This window comes from Armigeres subalbatus, chromosome 1 (genome assembly GCF_024139115.2).
Source record: "Armigeres subalbatus isolate Guangzhou_Male chromosome 1, GZ_Asu_2, whole genome shotgun sequence".
Classification (NCBI taxonomy): Eukaryota; Metazoa; Arthropoda; class Insecta; order Diptera; family Culicidae; genus Armigeres; species Armigeres subalbatus.
Window position 1 is genome coordinate 270,142,270 of NC_085139.1, and position 13,733 is coordinate 270,156,002.

The 13,733-nt window shown below is 44.0% G+C and overlaps 1 protein-coding gene across 1 annotated transcript; it reads right to left on the reverse strand.

The window, feature by feature from the left end:
- Window positions 1-7,186: 7,186 nt before the first annotated feature.
- On the reverse strand, window positions 7,187-8,585 carry LOC134207321 (uncharacterized protein K02A2.6-like). The gene is made up of 3 exons (XM_062683043.1): window positions 8,483-8,585; window positions 7,781-8,431; window positions 7,187-7,368 (listed from the first exon to the last, which is right to left on the reverse strand). The coding sequence occupies exons 1-3, from the start codon at window positions 8,583-8,585 to the stop codon at window positions 7,187-7,189; spliced, it is 936 nt and encodes a 311-aa protein (XP_062539027.1).
- Window positions 8,586-13,733: the final 5,148 nt, after the last annotated feature.

Below are 13,733 nucleotides of genomic sequence, written 5' to 3' on the forward strand. Positions count from 1 at the left end.
AAGAAAAACGTCGATCTCCTCGGGACAGGGCCAAGGGCGACGCCCTGATCATCAAAGCGAGCGATAGGACGACGTATGCAGCGATCCTCAGGAAAGCGAGAGAAACCCGAAACTCAAGGACTTGGGTGAGAAAGTAGTGAGGACTAGGCGTACCCAGAAGGGGGAGTTACTGTTCGAGCTGAAGATGGATACTACGATTAAAAGCTCGGCCTGAGGAAAGCGTACGGTGGTACACAAGTAGCAGCGATACGATTACCAGCAGTTGCTGCCAACAAAATAGTGAAGGTGGGCAAGGTGAAAGTCGGATGGCCGGTGTACCCGTTGAGACTCACCCCTCGAACCACCGAACAGATGGAGCGATGCTTCAAATGTATGGCGTTTGGACACCAGGCGCGAAACTGCAAAGCTCCGGACAGATCCGGTCTATGTAGAAAATGTGGTGAAGAAGGACATGTTGCTAGGGACTGTACGAAGCAATCGAGATGCCTGCTCTGCAAACCGGAGGTTGGAAACGACCATACAACAACGGGTGGCTTCCAATGCACTCCATACAAGAAGGCAATGGCGGGCCGGGATTAATGGAGATCGTTCAGTTAAATCTCAATAATTTCGACACCGCACAGCAACTGTTGTGGCAGTCGAAAACAGAAGCAATGTGCAACCGAATCGAATCCCTTTAAATAACGGCAACTGGTTGGCAGATTCATCGGGAATTGCGGCTATCCAAGAGATGGGAAAATTCTCTATTCAAGAAGTAGTAGACAGCTCTAACAAAGGTTTTGATCTTTGTGTGTAGCTGCTACGCACCCCCAAGGTGGACTTTAGAGTGGTATAACCGGATGCACTCACGGAGAAGCTGATTAGCCGAAAACCGGTAATTATCGAAGGTGACTTTAACGCTTGGGCAGTGAAATGGGGACTGACCAACGCCAGAGGTTACAGTTTGCTGGAGGCGCTTGCAAAACTGGAAGACAGACTGGGCAACGAAGGTACCGTTAGTACATTTCGCAGAGACAGCATTGACGTGACGTTTTGCAATCCGTCGCTGGTGAGAAACATGATCTGGAGAGTTTGTGAGAACTACACTGATAGGGATTCACCAAGCGATCCGAAATAGTGCTGGAAACGGCTACCGACGACTCGGAGAGGGATAAGGACTACCGCACCAGGCGAAAATGGAAGACGAAAGACTTTGACAAGGAGCTTTTCATCGAAGCACTTCGAGTTGACAGCGATGCAACAAATTTAGAAGCAGATGAACTGGCGGAAACGTTCGCGAGGGCTTGCGATGCGTCGATGCCGAGGAAACTGGATCCATTGAACATCCGACGTCCACATTAGTGGTGGAACGAATCTCCCCGAGCAGCACAAGTCAGGCAAATCTGGTTGCAGCAACTTGAATGCGACTGAATTTGGTCACATATGAGTTACAGTAACCTATGTATAATATGTGTGCTGCTAGGGTCTTGTCAATCTTCATGCTGCCTGTCTCAGAGCCAGGAGACGTTTTCAAAGGGCAAGGTCTAGAACGGTAAGAGAAGAGCGTGAGACAGTTTTCCGTAAAGCTACAGTGGCTTTCAAACGGGATATCAAAATCAGCAAGTCCAACTGCTTGGAGCAGTTGTGCCAAGAAACTGACGCTGATCCTTGAGGGATTGTTTATCATGTCGCAATAGCGAAGATCAGGGCTCCAGCGACGCCAGCGGAGATGTGTTCGGACAAGCTGAAGATCATCGAGCACGGTCTTTTCCCGCAGCTCGATTCAACGACGTGGCCGCCTTCACCGTACGCAGATGAAGACTGAGTCAACATTGCAGGTATGCAAGTCTCCAACGACTAGCTGTCATCGGTGGCGAAAAGTCTGAAAATGAAGAATGCTCCGGGACCGGATGGAATTCCAAACGTGGCTCTAAAACCTGCGATACTGGCGTTTCAAGATTTGTTCAGGAAGGTGCTCCATAAATGCCTAGCAGATGGCTACTTTCCGGATAAGTGGAAGATCCAAAAACTGGTGTTGCTGTCGCCGGGGAATCCAGCACTGTCGGCAGTCGTTGAAGTTGCAGAGAAAGCATCCAAGAAAAAGAGGTGCGGCAATCGGCGCAGTAGTAAGTAACGATTGACGTCAAAAACGCGTTTAACAGTACCAGCTGTGAGGTCATCGCCTGCATGGAATGCAGGTCCCTGGCTATTTATGTAGAATCATTAGGAGCTACTTCCAAACCGGATTCTGGTTAACGAAACGAATTCAGTGCAGAAGTCAATTAGGGTTACGGCGGGTGTTCCACGAGGTTCCATACTCGGCCCAATGCTGTGTAACGTTATGTACAACGTGGTGTAAAGCTGAAGTTACCCAAAGGCGTGAAGATCTTCGGATTCGCGGATGATGTCGTATCAACGATAACCGGAGAGTCACTGGCAGATAGAAATGCTGGTGACGGACACGACCGACGCAGTTTAAAACTGGATGGATGAAGTCAAGCTGCAGCTTGCTTACCATAAAACAGAAGTGATGCTGGTCAGCAACCGCCGAATCACCCAGCGAATGCAGATTATCGTCGGAGAGCACTACATACCGTCTGTGCGGGCTTTGAGGCATCTAGGAGTGATGATCGACGACGGCGAAAAGGCGGTTCAAATGGTAACTGCGCTTGCAAATCATGCCGAACGTCGGTGGACCGAAAGACAGCAGTTGGCGTCCTCTGGCAACCGTCTCATCCTCAATACTGAGGTACGGAGCTCCAGCCTGGGTTAGCAGAACAGCAGAACACCTCAGTGCGGAAACCTTCATCACCGGAACTGGTGGACCACCCTGGACGTCGGGGGGAGTCAGGAGCATTCGAGTTAGGAAGTTTGTGGCACGACCGTCGAGGGATAGAGACAAAGTAGCAGTGGATGCCAGCCAGCCAGTCAGCGAACTAGCCTAAGCTAGGGGCCGGAACTTTAGAAGAAGTGGATAAGCACAGCGATTCAGCCCTCTTCCACAAAATAATGTGAAACATGCCGTAGCAAATTTTGGTTTGTCGCCTTGAGGCATGACAAAGGGAATTTGTGTCGTTGATGTTGAATTTGGGCATTATCTTCTACAATCTTCGTTTGGATGTGCAAAGGAAATTCCCTGAGTTAGGATAGATTCTACGATACAATTATTGGCTGAAAGTGTTCCGAAAAATGCTTTTGTCAACTGGGAGCTGAAATCTTGCCGCCTGCAGAACTATTTGTCTGCCAGCTACGCTAGTTCTGGTAAACCCCGAAACAAGTTCTAACGAATGTCTAGAATTATTACAACCGCTGAACACAACGACTGCAACGCGAAGAGTGTTCCAATAAAACAGAAATTTGCTAAACAATAATGCAGACAACAGTTTATAAATAAGCAATTGTTTGCATCATTTGTAAGGTTGAACACATTGAAGACGTAATGAATCGCACGACCGATACTTCAAATTTTGTTGGAGTTTGGAGACCACCAACCACCAACAACAGATGCCCCAGAGGTGAACCAGCCAAGAGCTGAAAGCCTCTTTAATAAAGAAGAAAAAAAACAACAGATACAAACTTGTGGTAGGAGACATACATTGTCCTCGATTCTCTTCCTATCATGTACTTCGCCGTGTTGATGACTTGGGTCTCTTTCATAATCACATTTCTAACCATATTTATATAACAAATTGAAGAATATATAGCCAGAATTCCAAAAAAATATTCCGATGTCCAAAATACCATCGTTACCCTAGTCCAATTCGCTCAGTTTCCCTCTCCAGACTGATGTATGTAGGCTTCCGTCATCTTTATCAAAGTTACGTGCCATATTATCAATGTCGCCGATTAATCCAAAAAACTGTTCGGACTTCGTTAAAATCGTACCACTGCAGTACTGAATTCAATCACAGCCCAATCATGCCCTACCCCCTTTAATCAATGCACAGCAGGCCATCTCCTTGTTGTGACCCTCTGCGCGTTTCAAAGGGACTCGAAAATGCCCCTAAAACACGAACTACGCACATCACTCGATCCATTATCGCCTTGGCCAACTGTATCAGTTTAACAGGAAATCCGTGTTCTCGCATTAGCTCCCATAGCTGGTCTCGATCGATTGTATCATATGCTGCTTTGAAGTCGATGAATAGATTACGTGGTTGCAAAGCTCGTTCTATTTGCAGCATTTTTGCAATATCTGTCGTACGACGAACACCTGGTGAAGGAACATTCGCCCATGAATCCGTCAAACTCTTGAAAAAATAACAAATACTTTGACTCATTCGTTGAACCGAAATTCGTAAATCTTTGCCTAGAAATTCAATATTTTAAAATTAATCAACTAACTCAAATCCCCCCAGCCTACTGAGGGTTAATTTTTGGATTCACTTCCGGAGAAGAAATTTGGCATTAACCTATCCATCAATACAACCGACGCGGGCCCGAAAAGGCGGAGGAAGCATCATAACAATCGTGTGTCGCCTGCGCAACGCGATCAACAATTCGAGCGAAATTGCTTATGGTAATGACAACAACGACCGCGACGCGCGCAATCGCTTGTCGCATGTCTCAAAACTTAGCCACCGTTGCCGCCACCACCGCCACGACTTCCCAACAGAAGGAACCACGTTTGTTCGCGAGAAAGTGAATGCTTGGCAATTAAACGTCGAGCACACTGGACTGGAACGGCTTGCTTTTTTGTGTAATCGATGCAAATCAAAGATTTTTAGCTGCCCAAGGGGCTGCTGGGGCGGTTGATGGAATTAATCAGCTGGCAAATCGCGACTTTAATTCGCGCGCGAGTTTAACTTGAATTCGGTCGATGAATATTGATGATCGGAAATGGACAATATGAGGTAACTGCAGTGCAATTTCGTTGGAAAAGGCGCAACTCGTTTGGTTTGGGAGCTTAGGCCATTAGACACAAGTGCAGGTTTAATGTTCGAATTAGCAGTCGATTTCAATTCGAGCGGAAACGTGTTACCTCTGAATAGTAAATAAATGGAAATGATTGAACACAAATCCACTTTGCCGACTACTGAAAGGCGATTCTTAGCTTTTGCTCTAGTCATGAATATGAATTAGTTGAATTTGATTCGAAAACGTGAAATGAATTAAGGAAATGATTTAAATAGATTATTAGTCGCAGAAATGGAAAACATAAACATATTCTGAACCAATATTTAGTCATCTAGAACTAAAACGACTTCCGTTTTTATCCTTACGATAAAGAGAAGCTATTCAGAAATGTTTACAAAGATTACATATAGCGACGTATACTAAAGTCTCCCTCTGCTTTCGCTGAATGTTTTCCAAATTTAAAACGATTCACACGCACGCGGTCGTCAAACAGAGCCCCCAACAACTGCTACCGCGAGCGACCAACAGAACCAACGTGCTGTAATGCTGCCGATTGCATGTCACTGATAAAAAACCAAGCAAAATATTATATTTCCATTGTGTCTTTCGAGCGAATATAAGGTATCTGTGTTTGCACATCGGGCCGGGGAAACGAGATTTTCCACGTACGGGCGACGATTCGTCGTTTATTTTGTTTGCGTGGAATTCGTAACATTTAAGGGACAAAGTAGGCTTTGCGAGTCCGTGCCATATTTTGGTTCGTTCTTTTTTTTTGTGGTTACTTTGATACCACTTCCAGCGAAAAAGCAAAACATCGAGCGAGTTGGCAGCACCATATGGCGTGAGATTATAATTATTACAAGAAAAGAAAGGTGTCGCTCGTTGGATGGGGTTCTTGAATAGGAAGGAGGATTTGCATGCGCCGAGTACAGTGAGGAGGGGTCCCAGAAAGAATCGGGCGAAAAGGGTCGCCTGGTTATTAAAAGCAATGAAATATGAATAAACATGTACACTTGACATCCACCGGTGCGATGGGTGGCACGGCATAACGCCTCTAAATTTCAGGAAGGGCAGAGAAAAGGGTGCCGGAATAACGAGGGGCTGCCTTAGCAATGAAGCAATTACTTGGAAATGTAAATGAGGGTTTCCACGTGTTTCCCCCAGTTTTCGGAAAACGGCAAAAGGCGTGCGAGCGATAATGCCTCTATGGCTTCCGGAATAGCACCAAATTTCTCGGTTGGAATGTGACTCCATCCAGCAGCTTATCTCGTCCGATGATCGTGGGAATAGGTTGGAAGTTAAACCACAAGTACAACAAAAGGATACAAATGTGGGTAAATGGATCCTTATTTGGCGGAGAACGTTTCAATAATTAGGATGTTTTGCGTTCAACCAAGCTGGATGGTAAAGAGAACTTTTCAGTCTTTCAAATAAAATAGTGAAAGCACATAGTTGGATTTTTATTACGTGACATGTAGTTTGAATTAATAAACCTTAACTTTTTCACCATCAAACAAGTGGATTGAGAACTTTAAAACTGAAGTTCAGTATACCCTTGAACACCGGAGAAGAAATAAAACAAATTAAACGTTTATATGGGCTTGTAGATTTTTTAAACATTTGCTTGTCCCACACTAAATACTCCTATTTGCCATCATAACTGTTATAACTGATTGTTTTTTTTTTTTATTTCTAAATGTTACAATGCCCGCTTTACTTTTCGGGACTCGCACCGTTGTAAAAAGTACAACACCTTCAAAAAAGCACGCGATTCCTGGAAGGACAAGACGAACATGACATTTGTGCGTTGCTTCCGTATTTAAAGGTGTGTCCTCGAAAATGAGAGTGAATTTAGTTTGGGATTTCGGGAGGCTTGTCCTTAAATGTCCTTCGGCAGTGAGCGCTAGCTGTTTTTGTTATATTTAAAAGGAGAAGCAACAGGGACTTGACGACCCCTGCCCAGGACAACTGCAAGTTGTGGTGCCTGTCTAGGTTGTTCCTTTAGTGGCGGTAAAAAATAATATTGGTTCCCATAGTGGTGCTATCTATTGTTTTTGTTGTGATAAATGATGATTTACCCAACAAACAGATTAAAATCTTTATTTAAAACTAATTCAACTAACAATTTAAAAACGCGGCGTGGTTACTGTTGCAGTGGTGGTGAATGCACTTAATGAATGACTGTTGCTGTCGGCTGACAGATAGCTTCCTCTCGTTCGCTCGCTCGGTAGACGTCAGTCGCTCTGACAGATTGTGTCAGACGATGAGCCCACCGTTAAATAGATGGTGCGTTTCACGGTCGTAGGGTGGTCCTCCCAACACCTCCCCCTCTTAAAAGAGATGATACGGCTCATACCTCACGGGTTGTCTTCTGGTTCTCGAAGACTGGCGAAGCTGGCTCGGTTCCTGCTGAATAGTAGCTCTTGGTGGCTTGACTGGTGCTCAGCGATGAACCTAGTTCATTGAGGATATTGCTGCTTGCTGAAGCTGACTGCAACGGTTCGGATGGTTCTGGTACTACTGGTACAGTAGCTGTAGGTTGACTGAGACCGCATGAATATATAATTCGGGCCTGGTGGCCTCAAAACTGGATCTCAAACAACGAGCTCCATCGTCGTTGTCACCAGAGGCCGATAGCAACAGAAATTCGGGATCGGAAGTGGGGCTGGGTCGGCCACACTCTACGTAGGGGCGGAAACGAAATCTGTAAACAAGCATTAGACTGGAACCCAGCGGGACATCGCAGCAGAGGCAGACCCAGAGGCTCATGGCGGCGAAGCCTCAATAAAGAAATAAAAGAAGTCGACCGAAATCTAACCTGGCAACAGGTTAAAGCGATAGCCGGGCAACGCTCAGGATGAAGATCTCTCAAGTCGGCCCTTTACACCACCGGAGGTGTACAGGATCCATAAGTAAGTAGTTAAGCATGAATCCAAAAGTATACTGAGCGCAATTTGAGTACACTTGTTTTGCGCTGTTGATGCTAGTTGTTCTGATTCATACCGCTTCTTCAGTTGATTGCAGTGTGATCTACTAAGGTTTTGCTTTTCCGGTAGCCACAGGTTGTAGATGACTCGACCAATCCGTTCTAGTACTTTACCGGGTTCCCATGACCTGGCATTGTTTCGATGTACTTTCGTCGAAACTAGCTCTTCTGCATCGTAGTTTCTTGCTTTCGTGCCATGCTTATGGTTGAACTGACTTTCTTGCTTTGATTCGACTTGCTTGTAGAACGGAGTTGGTAGTTTCAGTAGATCCAGTGATGTCCGTAGTTTTCTGCCCAGTAACAGCTCTGCTGGTGACTTCCCTTCAGGTGCGCTACGACAAGGAGTGGAGCAGTAGCACAGAGGGAGTGTCAATAGCATCGAGGAGTGTTCCTCCCCCGATGTGATTTTACGAATTCCTCGCTTGAATGTGTCGACAAATCTCTCGGCTAGTTCGTTTGACTGTGGATGATACGGCGGCGTTTTTAAATGTAGGATGCCACTGTTACTGCAAAAGGCTTCAAAATCTTCACTGGTGAACTGTGTACCGTTGTCTGTAATCAATGTTTCCGGCATTCCATTTCTGGAAAAGATTTCATGGAACATGGCCACTGTAGCGGACGTTGTAATACGTTTAGTAGAGATGACTTCTGGCCACTTACTGAATGCGTCGACAACAATCAAATAGTAATTACCGTCGACTGGTCCAGCATAGTCTGCATGAATCTGCTGCCAATGTTTTTCTGGTGTAGGCCAAGATTCCATGTTGGTTTTACTGTTGGTCTTTGCTGCTCTCGAACATTCTACGCACGTACGAACACGATGATTGATCTGCTCGTCGATTCCAGACCAATAGACGTAGTTACGTGCTATGGACCGCATTCTTTCTACTCCAGGATGTCCTTTGTGCAGCGCCGTAGCGTGTGGTTGGCCAGGTTGGCCCCCGCCAAGGGCGCCAGGCCTTGGGGGGCGCCAAAATGAAGGATTTCGGGATTAGAGGATTTCGGTAATTAACAATTCCGTAATCAACCGTTTGACTAGTATCCAGTGAACCCTTTTCCACAGACAAACAGACATAACACATGAAACATTTTCCGATAAAATTCATCGTCGCACAAACACTAACGACATCTGTTGTTCACACTGACTTTGGCAAATCACGAACCAGGTGGCGGTAGTGAGCAAACGTCAAACTCGAACAAAACCGATTGGCGCGCCACGGGCGACCAATTGGCCAACTAATAATTATTTGAACCTACCAGTAATTCAGTGAACGATGAAATAATCACAAGAGTTATGTCTGTTTGTCTGTGCCTTTTCCGTTAATAAATGATACTCGGATCATAACGTCAGCTCGTGCTGCCGTAATCTGAAAAAGTGACGTATATTCCGTAAAAAGTGACGCATTTTCCAAAAATGGTGTTAACGAGTACTACTCATCGAGCTCTTTAACAGAAAAATGGAAAACATGCATGTTGTAAAATGTCTGTTACGTCACTTTTCCAAATTACGGCAGCGTGGGGCACGTTTCCCCCAATTTAGGGGATTTGTGCCATCGCCTTCACAGTCGATCAATAGTACAAAACATAATGACAGCCATACAAGACTCCTTCTTTGGACAAAAAAAATCTTGTTTCAAAATTTAAAGACTGCGTATGCAAAGAACAGGAAATGCAAATGGCAAGGAGCAAAAAACAGGCTTCTAGGGAGGACTTCTCAATACGCTAAAGGCGAATTGACTGTATAAAACGTATACACGAAAGAAGTAATGGGGAGTTTGTGGGATTTGAGATAAATTTAATCATTTTACGTAGACAAACTATTTGAGGTCTGAAAACGATCACATTTGATTCAATGATATTTCTGATTCCATTGAACCAGAAACTTGTATGAGCTCATTGGTGAAAAGACAAAGCGGAGTTTTTGAATATTCGATGAGCATTGATGATGTGAGTTTGATTTTATCTCCCAAGGATGAGTATTTAGAATGACGTCACTTATCTAACAGCATACTGATCACAAGAATCTACATCAAGGGATTTCAATAATGATGGCGACTGACCTACTTCAAAGTTAAATTGAGATCGTCCAACCAATTCCACCAGTGGCACCAAACTACTGCCAGATCCGATTGCCTTTCTTACTATTTATCCACCCACTCCAGAATTGGATTTTTCTTGATACAACTTGGTCCAGTCGTTATTCCGACCATCTACCACTACAGAGCTGAATTTTATTGAAAGTCCTGTAGTTCCTTTAAACCACCGACCAAGCCACTCTAGAGTTGGATTTTTCATAATCAATATGGAGTTTCTGAACGTCATGCAATTCACTTTAGAATAGTTTTTTATTATTCGTCTAGGACCGATAGAACTCCAAGCACCGACAAGCACACATTTTATTGACCACTAGTGCACGAATTCACAACAAGGAAGTTGTAACGAACGGTTACAAAGTTCGGAATTTTTTGTTGAAAATCTGCGCACTACTGGTTCAAGTTATCTTTATTTGCGTAGGTTTATGGAATCCAAAAATTTCTTACTTCCTGCCTCTAAATTGGAACATATAAAGGTTATAGAAGCTTAAGGAATTCATAAATAAATTTTACACCACGCAATTAGTTGATTTTTAATCACCCTGATTTTAACGCGCTCTATGTTTAGAACATCTGCAAGATATTAAGGGGCGCCCAATAAAGTTTTGCCAAGGGCGCCGGGAGGCAGCGCTACGGCTCTCCCTTTGTGTAGTACTCGTAGAACTCGATCTCGAAATTATGATGAAATTCCCCATAGGTGAGGCAATCGGAGACAATGGCTAAACTGCCCCGACGCTGGTAAAACTGTTGAAGCTGTGAATCGCTGATTTTGGACTGTTTTGACGGCCATTCTGTTTGAACGAACTGCTTAACCTGCTTCAATACTGCATCCGACTGTGTTCCTGCTTGAATCATCTTGAACGTGACTGGCAGAGCTTCCACTGATTGCTTGACGATGTCTTCCATGGTGTCTTCCAGTTCAATCGATGCGATGACGTATTCTTCATTCGGACGGACGTGAGTGTTGATCAGGCGAGAAAGGATATCGACATAACCAAAACTTTCCGTTCTCACGTATGTGATGTTGAAGTCGTACAGTAGCAGCGTTAATGCCCATCGCTGAAGTCTGTTGGCTGTATATACTGGAATGCCTTTCTTGGAACCAAAAATAGCTAGTAAAGGCTTGTGATCCGTTTCCAGTATAAACTGTCGTCCAAAAATCATACGGTGGAACCGGGTTACGGCGAAAATCAGTGCAAGTCCCTCCTTCTCGATTTGGCTGTAGTTGGACTCGGCTGGTGTAAGACTTCTCGACGCATAGGATATCGGTTTCACTGATCCATCTGGTAGCTTGTGGGCAATGCGCGCACCGATTCCGTAATTTGACGCATCCGCCGACACTATGATTTCCAAGTTTGGATTGTAGTGCGAAAGTGTTAACGGTGACTGCAGGATTTCACGGAACCGATTGAATGATCGCTGACATGCTTCTGACCATACCCACTTTGCTCCTGATTTCAACAGCTGATTCCATCACCATCCAGAATTTGCCCCAAGTATTCCACGTGTTCCATGTTGAAATGGCACTTCTCGATCCGTACTGTAAATCCGTACTATTCTAACCTTTGAAGCACTTGTTTCAGATTGTAGTCGTGTTCTTCTTTAGTGCGACCACCCACTAACACGTCATCCAAATAACCAGAGGTCTTTTCGATACCACTCAACACTGCGTCCATGATCTGTTGGAATGCACCCGGAGCTGATTTAATACCAGGTGTGAGGCGAGTATAGCGGAAAAGTCCCTTGTGGGTGTTGACTGTTAGCAGATGCTGATCTCGGGGATCCACTTCCACTTGTAGATACGCGTCCGATAGGTCGATGTGACTGAAAAACTTGCATCCGGCCATCTTGGTGAAAATGTCTTCTGGCAAAGGAAGGGGACACTGATTCGACGAAATCAGCACAAATACGAACCTTACCGTTCGGTTTCCGCACTACGACGATCGGTGCTGCCCAATCTGAATGATTGATTGGTTTGAGGATTCCCAAATTCTGCTATCGATGAAGTTCATCTTCTACCGCACCTTGTACACTGTATGAAACTGGACGTTTTGGACGGTAAACTGGTTTTGGTTCTCCTTTCAGCGTCAATCGCACTTTTGTTTTTGTGCAAAGTCCCATTTCGTTTGAAAACACTTTTGGGAACTGAACTTGCAGAGTATTTTGGGTACGTGTTTGTTCACCACTGATCTTGTTACAAAACGAACTGATAGGCACGTCCCACAATCCGAAAAGCTCAATCCAGTCAGAGCCAAGAATGTTTAACTCCAGATTGGGTGAAGCAACACGACACAAACATCTCTTCGTTTTGTCACTGATGTTAACATTGCACAAAAATTATCGGACAAGATCAAGTGAAGCAGATTTGGCGTTGCATGACGGTGGAATTCCTTGAGGTTGTCCAATTTGTCGGAGCTGATTGTTATGTCCGACGCTGAAACAAACTAGAGTCGAACCGGAACATCGTTGATATGGATTTCAACGTACTTCCTCCGCTGACTGATGTTCTTCACTGACACGATTTTCACATTCTTACTGTCCTTAGAACTGTACTTTTTCTTCTTGTTTTTACTGCCACTGGTATTTCCAGATGAAAACAAGCACAATATCCTTCTTATTGTCCTTTTTTCTTGCACTCGCGACACTGATGTTCACGGAATGGACAATCGGCAGAAAAATGCATCCCCCACATGACCAACATGGGGTTTTTGGTTGATTGTTGTTTACTTCCCCCCCCGGCACATTGTTTGTGATTAGGCTTGGAAGGTCAATCCTGATGAGCTGCATTAACAGCACTGAATGATTGCTGTTTTTCTACAAGACTGTTGTCTTGTTTCAGGTTCAGTAAACTTTAACAATCTCCCACCACTTTTCCAGAGAAATGTCTTCCGTCTCATTCAATTTGGTAATCAACCTCATACGAATGTCCGAATCTCGCGACGATTTCAGACCGCACACAAAAATGAGACATTTAAATTGCTCTTCGGACAGTTCTCGCAACTTGAAGTCCACACACACTCTGGAAAAAATCTATACTAAATAGATTAAAAGTCATTCTAACTGGCTATTCGCCTGGTTGACCCCGTCTTCGTTTAAGTGCAAGCAATACTGTCTTAGTATAACTTTGAGTTATTTGAGACATAGTATAGCTTCAGATTATGTATGCATAGGTTTATTGATTCTAATGCGAAAATGTTTTATAATTGTTTGGTTGTTTTTGAGCTGTCAAAACTGTAGGAATAAGAAGATAAGTTACAAAGAAAGTTCCTTTAGTCGATTTTTCTAAGTTTATAAATACAAATTTGATGAGAACTCTCTTTTGTAACTTATACTCCTGTTCCAGCCATATAAAAGGACCTAAACTCTGATAATCTGGTAATATCAACGCACCCTCTGACCGCATCCTATTTGCGTTGATATTACCGTCTGCCTAACATACTATCTTGGTTCGCCGAGTATCACACCACAAGTTATGGGGAACGGTCATCTAGTCGTCTAGAAATAAATAATTAAAACAATTGGGCCGCTTCCACTCCGCCGATCTGCAAATCATTGAAAAAAATAATTTACCAACAAAAACAAAAAGGCAGATATATATCACATTGTTGATAATAAATACATAACTTTCATACTATTTAATCTAATCCAAAATAATTTAAACAAAGAAATTGATTCAATACTCCATTGCACAGTGACGTCACGCACGACTTTTGACAGGTACTGGTCCTGTTGTTTACAGACGACTTTATTTTAATTTTGAGATTCTTCTATGATTCTTTGGATTTTCTGATCGATAATTACCTAAACTTATCGATAAT

Bases quoted from the DNA above. Each gene is read 5' to 3' on its own strand.
- LOC134207321 (XM_062683043.1), bottom strand. From the start codon at position 8,585: ATGGAATCTTGGCCTACACCAGAAAAACATTGGCAGCAGATTCATGCA. The intron at 8,432-8,482 runs GTAAGTGGCCAG...CGTCCGCTACAG, and splicing joins GATTGTTGTCGACGCATTCA to TGGCCATGTTCCATGAAATC. The intron at 7,369-7,780 runs GTATACTTTTGG...GTCAACCTACAG, and splicing joins GTGTACTCAAATTGCGCTCA to CTACTGTACCAGTAGTACCA.